The following is a 7,618-nucleotide window of genomic DNA, read 5'->3' on the forward strand; positions in this document are numbered from 1 at the left end:
CACACTGTACACAAACTCCCAGGAAAGGTCCGGTCATGTGCTGCAGAGCTATTTAATCCAGGGGAGAGTAATGAGCCGGCTCTCGGGGGGGGGCTGCAGACAGAGAGGAGCAGCATGGACAGTCAGAGGTAGGAGAGCACATTATACATGATATTTCACACACAAGCCCGGTGTTTTACCTCTTGAATGACAGGGTGTGGTGGTTAGCGCTGTCACCTCCTCGCTAGGAGGCCCCCGCCTTTTATTCTGGCCGAAGACATTTCTGCTGTATGCGGAGTTCGCATGTTCTCCCAGCGCTCGTGCTTCCTGTCAACCCGGCTTCCCACTCAGTCTGTTGACGCCTTTAAATTGCCCGTAGAGGCTACGGACCCCCCAGAATCCTCACCAGAACAGGATGTTAAGATAAAAGATGGATGGAGCTATTTATTACAGATTGGGAAGTATAAAGTACTGTATCACTGTAAAGGTGCGGATGGAAAGAACGTTTTCCTTGATTGTCACTGTTAGAAATGAACTTACGAGTATATATTTGTCTGTCCTCTGTTCATTTCTAAGCAGCTTCAAAGCCAGCGAATCCACTCGTCATCTATTGCTGAAAGCCCTTAATGTGTAAAAGTTAATGGCTGTGTGATTTATGGAGAATGACTGGCGCTGTCTGTCTTCAGGGGCGCGTACGTGAGGTGCCAGGTTTTCAGAATAACGTTAAGACAACTGACTTCAGCACAAAACCCCAACCCAGTGTTTCACTCTTGAGCTTAATTGAAGTGCGTGTCTGCAGCGCATTGATTTTTTTGGTTTTCATTTTAGCAACTATCTGCCCAAATGGACTCCAGCCCCGAACAAGCCTGAACATTAGAAGTGCTTTAGTGAAAAGCCGTAGCGATAATCCTCAACATGCAAAACGCGTCCAGTCGCTCCCAGCGTCTCTGAAATTCCTGAGCTACTTTAATCAGACCCCCCTCTCCCGTGGTAGAACCTGGATGTCGGGTCTCCTGGTGGCGGCCCTGTGCGCGGGCCTGGCCTCGGCCCAGTTCCCGCGGCAGTGCGTGACCCCCGGGGGGCTGCGGAGCGGCCAGTGCTGCCCGTCGCCCTCGGGCCTGGCCGGGGACGAGTGCGGCGCCGGCTCGGGGAGGGGTCGGTGCGTGACCCTGGCCGCCGACGCCCGGCGCCACGGGCCCCAGTACCCGTACGCGGGCCGCGACGACAGGGAGAGGTGGCCGCTGAGGTTCTTCAACCGCACCTGCCAGTGCAACGGCAATTACAGCGGCCACGACTGCGGCCGGTGCCGGCACGGCCTGAGCGGACCCAACTGTGACCAGAGGGTCTCTGTGGGTAAGCAAAACCCTGCAGTCCTGATCTAAAAAGCCCTAAAAGGTTTCAGACACACAGACAACTACACGAGTTAAGGGAATAAAGGCAGCAGTTGTTGTTGGGAAAAAGGAAATTCAATTTTTAATGACATTTTCCTTTCTTGATTCTTCCTCACCCCAATAAACCCTCCTCTCTCTCCTCTCGTCCCTCTGTTTCTCCAACCCATCGCCCCCTCTCCAGTTCGGAGGAACATAATGCAGATGAGCTCAGCTGAGAAGCAGGCGTTCGTGAACGCTTTGGACCGAGCTAAAAGGACCGTCCACCCGGACCTGGTCATCTGTACGCGACGGTACACAAGCACGCAACTGCACTACACTCTTCACTACTACCACATACATTCAACACACCCCAGCTTTTATCGGGCGGCCTTTGGGCACAGACAGCTTTGCCCGAGGACCTGCAGCCTCGGTCCAGCTGAGCGCGGCTGTCGACAGCTAAATCGCTGTAGCCGTGGGTGAAGCTGCGGGTGGAAGAGCAAATTATCAGTTCAGGAGGCAGTAAAGGGATTTACTGTATAATCTCACAAGTACAGTACGAGCACGTGAATCTATGAAGAAGCTTTAAGCCAAATGAGGGCTGGAGTAGTCGAACCCCCAAACACACAGACATTCCAGTAATGACTTTTATTCTACACCACACAATGTCTTCATTGTGTTCAGACACCAGGAGATGCTCGGTCCGGATGGAAACACCCCGCAGTTCGAGAACATCACCATTTATAACTACTTCGTCTGGAGCCACTACTACTCTGTCAGTAAAACCTACCTGGGGCCGGGCCAGGCCAGCTTCGGAGGAATCGACTTCTCCCACGAGGGCCCGGGTTTTGTCACCTGGCACAGATTCCATCTGCTGCACCTGGAGAGAGACATGCAAGTAGGTGTTAACTGGGGAGGCGGAATAAAGAGGGTCACGGGAAAGGGAAGAGGAGCGAGGGGGCGTGGTAGAGCGAAGGAGGAAGTGGGGAGGGGAGAGGGGAGGATAAAGGGAGGAAGAAGGAGGCGTGTGGGGATTCGAGATGTCCTAGAGGAGAAAGGCTGGCGAAGGAGGAACACACTGGTGGGAAGTGTGAAAAACACAAGTGGAAATGAAAACCGTGTCCAAATGAAGGTGTTCAGGTGAAACGTATGTTCACGCCCGCCCGTCCCCCTCCCCTCCACCCGCAGGACATGCTGGGCGACCCCACCTTCGCGCTGCCCTACTGGAACTTCGCCATCGGGGGCAACGAGTGCGACATCTGCACCGACGACCTGCTCGGCGCCCGGAGCAGCTTCGACATGAGCTCCATCAGCTCCAACTCGGTGTTCTCCCGGTGGAGGGTGGTCTGCGAGCACGTGGAGGACTACGACACGTTGGGCACCGTCTGCAACAGTGAGGATCGGAGGGCGTTGATGTACAGCGTAGTCTCAGCTGCACCCGAAAAGAGGGCAAAGAGCTCATAAAGAGCGCATGTAGAACATAAGCTGCTATAAATAATACCCCACAGCTGTTGTGCTGCATTCAGTACCGCTCCCCGTTACTACAGTTAGTCTGAAACGACTCCACTTGTTAAACATTGCCATCTGAGGGGCTGCGTGCATGCGTCTTACTGCATCTTAGAAAGAAAGAAAAGAAACTCATTTTGAAATATTGAGTCCGTGAGCCTAATTTCCACAGCAGACATCTGAACATACAACGGTTTAGCCCGCAATGAGATTCAGGAGATCCTATTTGCGGGGATTGGATCCCGTTCCACAGTGGCACCAGATTACAAGCCAAAATCACCAGCGCGGGTTCTCACACAGACCCAATTCATTCAGCACTTTCTTTTTTATCTGGAATTAATTAGGACGATAAATCCTCTTTCCACTCCGGTGCCCTACTCTAAAAACATGAAAGCGAGGGTCTTACATTCATAGAGGAAACACAGAGGAAGTCTGGGAACAGGTAAAACATGTGAGCAGCCAACGCGCGAGTGATCCGTCTCATTAATCCCCTCAGAGAGTCATGACAGGCCTGGTGTTTCCTGCGTCAACAAGCAGCGTCTCCTTAAATGGGTTACGGGGGCCGCCTCGTTGGCGCGCGCTCGTTAAGTCAGGAATCGAGCAGTCGAACCGATCCCTTTGATCTGCGGGAATAATCTTCAAACAGACAGACAAGTCGGTTATGTATCCTTCTGTTTATGTGCTCCACGTAGGAGAGAGAGAGCGAGCGCCGGATGGGAAAGTAAAAAAGAAAGCGATCGGGCGTGCACGAGGGAAAACTTCTGCTCCCACTCACTGCTGATGGCTTTCAGTGAATAATTTAAGAAAACACAACTGCCATTCTGTCATGTTTAGGGCTGATCAAACTAATCTGGTCTCCCACACAAAATTAGAGAGTGGCTAAATGTTACGCCGGCTCTAATTTCTGTGTGTGGGGAGGAACTCATTGCTGACTGGCTTTGTGTGACGCCCAGGCACAGAGAGCAGCCCCATCCGGAGGAACCCGGCCGGCAACGTGGCGCGGCCCATGGTGCAGAAGCTGCCCGAGCCCCAGGACGTGCTGGACTGTTTGGAGCTGAAGACCTTCGACACGCCTCCGTACTACTCCACCTCCTCCGAGAGCTTCAGGAACACCATTGAAGGTGCACAGGGGAGTGGGTTAGCCCTAACCCTAGGCCTAACCCTAACCCGCTCACGGGATCCAGATCCTAAGCTCACATGCACATACAGCTTCCTCCAACCCAATACTTCCTAATTTCGAAAAATGTAAAATTTAAAATTAAAATGGCGCATGTGTTTTTTTCTCATCTTTATTGTTCTGTACTCTCCAGGCTACAGCGCCCCCCAGGGGATGTACGACCCGGTGGTACGCAGCCTCCACAACCTGGCCCACCTCTTCCTCAACGGCACCGGCGGACAGACCCACCTCTCGCCCAACGACCCCATCTTCGTGCTGCTGCACACCTTCACGGACGCCGTGTTCGACGAGTGGCTCCGCCGGCACCGACCCGGTAGGGCCCCCGCGGAAACAGGGCTGCCTTTAAAGGGGGCGGCTGCGCGGGTAACGCTGTCCCTGCTCCCTTCCGTCAGGTGAGGTGGTGTACCCCGAGGAGAACGCGCCCATTGGGCACAACCGCAGGTTCAACATGGTTCCGTTCTGGCCCCCGGTCACCAACGCCGAGATGTTCGTCTCCGCCCCAGAGAACCTGGGCTACACCTACGAGGTCCAGTGGCCAAGTAAGCAGCAGCAGACGCACACGCATCCACTCCAATCCTCCCCCTGATCACCTTCAACTCCCTCCCCCCCCCCCCCCACAGCTCGCGCCTTCACCCTGTCGGAGATCATCACCGTGGCCGTAGTGGCGGCGGTGCTGGTGGTGGCGGTGGTGGGCGCCGTGGTGGCCTGCGTGGTGCGCGACCGCTCCTACCGCTCGGCCGACGCCCTGGAGCCGCTGCTGGGAGACACCTTCCAACGCTACTCAGGTGACAGTCGCAGGTCAGACAAGTCGCAGTCCGTCGTCTGAACCCGGGCCCGTCCACAGAGGCGCGGCTTGTTACCATGTTCACGCATTTGTTCTGCTTTTCCTAACGGCTCAATTTCTTCTAATAAATTTGAGCTGGCTTCAAACAGAGTCTGTCTGCCTGAGTTTTGCTGTATATACAGTAGTTGGGATGGTTTCCTGAAGCATGAACAAACCCCTTGCTACTGTTAGAACACATACGCACCCTTGCATCATGTGATGCCTCATAATAAATAACTTCCCATGTGGAAAATGGACTGTAACCACGAACAGACCACAGGGCTCGTTACGTGAGGCCTGTTCGCTGCAGGCACAGTCGAGCGTGTGTGGAGCCCGAGGCCAATGAGCAAATCGCACCACTTCGACGTGGAGTTGCTTCTGACCCCACGCTGGCTGAGATCAAGACCATGCACATGTCCCTGCTCATAACAGGACTCACACCGCCCTCGTGTGGACCTAACGTTGTATTACACAGGCTTCCGCCGACAAGTAGCTGTAGTTTATTGAATATTCAAATTTAAAAGGGAGGTCAAGCAGGTGTCGGTGCAGCAGGACACAGTCAAAGCATGGCTGACCGCATAGGCGAATGACTTTACACTGAAAGCTGAATAAAACTATTGATTAACACATAAAACCTGCTGTACCTACTGTTCACGGCTCACGCTGAAGGTGAAACCGTAACAGGATGTACGGTAAGCTGCTCTCATCTGTTTAAACTCTGTTCACTGATTAGTCGTTAATAGGGTGTTGCTAATTAATTGTCAAGTGGCTCAATGCTTACAGTATGAAAGCATTGAGCCAAGCATGAAAGGTACATCCTGAGGTCATCATCAAATGATTATTCTATGCTTCAGGCTAAGCTGCTGAATAAAAAGCCAGGCACAGGCATGAACACTGGCAAACGTCCCATCAGTTCCACTCATGTTCCTTCATTTACTCCGGAATGGGACATGAACAGTAGCTGCTGATGCTTAACAAGCCCTAAAATTAATCTCAGCGCTACTATTTATTAATATGAACCAACCTCCTGTTGTGTGGATGCTTCTACTGGCGATAGGGATTGGCTACATGTTACAGTGGTGCAGCCGCTGGCAACATGTTGTCACTGTCTGCCTTAATTAGAGCAGGGCTGCTCATCTGAGCTCCAGCTCCTTTTACCTTGTGCTGTCCAGGAGCTGGGGATTTTGTTTTTAAACTAAACTGGTACATTACAGCATATTCTATTTTTAAATGTTTAATATAAAAGCCCTGCAACCATCAGCAGACCGAGGTGCTTCTCAAACATTTAGCAAAAAAACTTTTTTTCTCTCTTTTCACCTTATTAAGCCCAGATTCAATTAGTTTTGCCTTGTTACAGCCCAGTTCTTACAGTAAATGGAAGGAACCGCAGCAGCACAATAATGCACATAAAACAAACTAAATAGCAACAGGAGGAATTTTAGCACGTTGGTATACCTCCTGATACCTCAGTACAGATTAGATCATTAGTGGAGTGGACTCTGCACAGGTTCTTCCTCCGCACTGAAGATGCTGAACAGCTGTGATTTACTGTAAGAAGCAGAAAGTTCAGGTCCGTGAGCGATGGCGACGACTTCCTGTGATCCTCTCCTCACTCGGAACTATGCGATACGTTGATGTTCTCAAAAACCGTTTAGCAAGTAAAGGAAAAGGTCCCAGTGCTTTGTGTTTGAGAGGAATAGAGTGAGTCCGGGTGTAAAAACCAGCAGATTAATGACGAGGGAATCGCACCTACCTCTCGCTGCTCCCACGCAAGCTTTAAGGAGAAACAAGCAAAGAAACTCTTTAAAACGTGTCATTTGTTTTTCAGGGCTTAATAAGGCAGCTCCTGTGTCTGAGTTCCATTTGTTTACACAAGGACCTTCATTTTGTAGAAAAAAAAAAAAAAAACTCTCTCCATCTTAGAACCCTCTTCACTCCACTCTTTCTGTAAGGCCATTGTTCATTTGGAGGAGGATGAAGCGGAGTTTGATGGCTGCATTTCAATAAAGCCAGCAATGTGAACAGATGGCTTTGATTAATGTGGAGGCTCCAGACACAATGTCCCTAGATGCCTCCTATTTCCTAAATGAGACATTTATGCGCAAATGTATTGTTTGTCAAGTTGTCACCAGTAACTACTGCAATTAACTTCTGCAATTTTAAAAAGAGAACTCTGTTCTTAAAAACAAACATAACACAAACTGGGTTCATTCTTGGTTCTTACTAAACTGTGTGAGATACTACACCTCTGACTAATCCTTCTCTGTGCTCTAATCCCTGCTCCATGACTTACAGACGTTGTGCCTTGTTGTTCCAGGATGACACCCACAGCCTCCTACCACCTTAACTAAACCTGAGCCGTTTTGAAAATGCGTTAATATTTGACAAATACACGCAGGAAAAAGTAAAAGAGGACGCGCTAAAGACAAAAAGCACAACCGCGACAATGAAGCAGCTTCAAAGCTAAACGCAATTCTTGGGTTTGGAAAATAGGAGAAAAAGGAGCTCTTGCATTTGCGCTTTAAATGTGACTTCAGGCCCAGATGCCCTTGTTTAACATCGGAGGGATTTCAGTTTTTCTCCAAACACTTCATTCTGCTCTGCGCCTGTGAAAGTCAAACACTGTGACATCTGTGGGTTTAGCTTACGTTTTTAGAGACAAAAAAGCAACAAAAACACATTAGTTCCTGTCAGTGGCCAATAACATATGATCACGTTGAATGGGATTAATAGGATTAATATCATACTGTATGTTGACAGTGATAT

At 50.5% G+C, this 7,618-nt stretch overlaps 1 protein-coding gene across 1 annotated transcript; it reads left to right on the forward strand.

The window, feature by feature from the left end:
• Nucleotides 1-23: 23 nt before the first annotated feature.
• Nucleotides 24-4,963, forward strand: tyrp1b (tyrosinase-related protein 1b). The gene is made up of 9 exons (XM_029161411.3): nt 24-128; nt 974-1,332; nt 1,552-1,660; nt 2,031-2,244; nt 2,535-2,739; nt 3,806-3,973; nt 4,163-4,342; nt 4,422-4,568; nt 4,650-4,963. The coding sequence occupies exons 1-9, from the start codon at nt 115-117 to the stop codon at nt 4,853-4,855; spliced, it is 1,602 nt and encodes a 533-aa protein (XP_029017244.1). The 5' UTR covers nt 24-114; the 3' UTR covers nt 4,856-4,963.
• Nucleotides 4,964-7,618: the final 2,655 nt, after the last annotated feature.

This window comes from Betta splendens, chromosome 1, assembly GCF_900634795.4.
Source record: "Betta splendens chromosome 1, fBetSpl5.4, whole genome shotgun sequence".
Taxonomy (NCBI): Eukaryota; Metazoa; Chordata; class Actinopteri; order Anabantiformes; family Osphronemidae; genus Betta; species Betta splendens.

What these genes read in the sequence shown, in the direction of transcription:
- tyrp1b (XM_029161411.3), top strand. An exon ending in ACCTGGAGAGAGACATGCAA is followed by an intron (nt 2,245 to 2,534) that starts GTAGGTGTTAAC and finishes CTCCACCCGCAG; the next exon opens with GACATGCTGGGCGACCCCAC. An exon ending in CTACGAGGTCCAGTGGCCAA is followed by an intron (nt 4,569 to 4,649) that starts GTAAGCAGCAGC and finishes CCCCCCCCACAG; the next exon opens with CTCGCGCCTTCACCCTGTCG.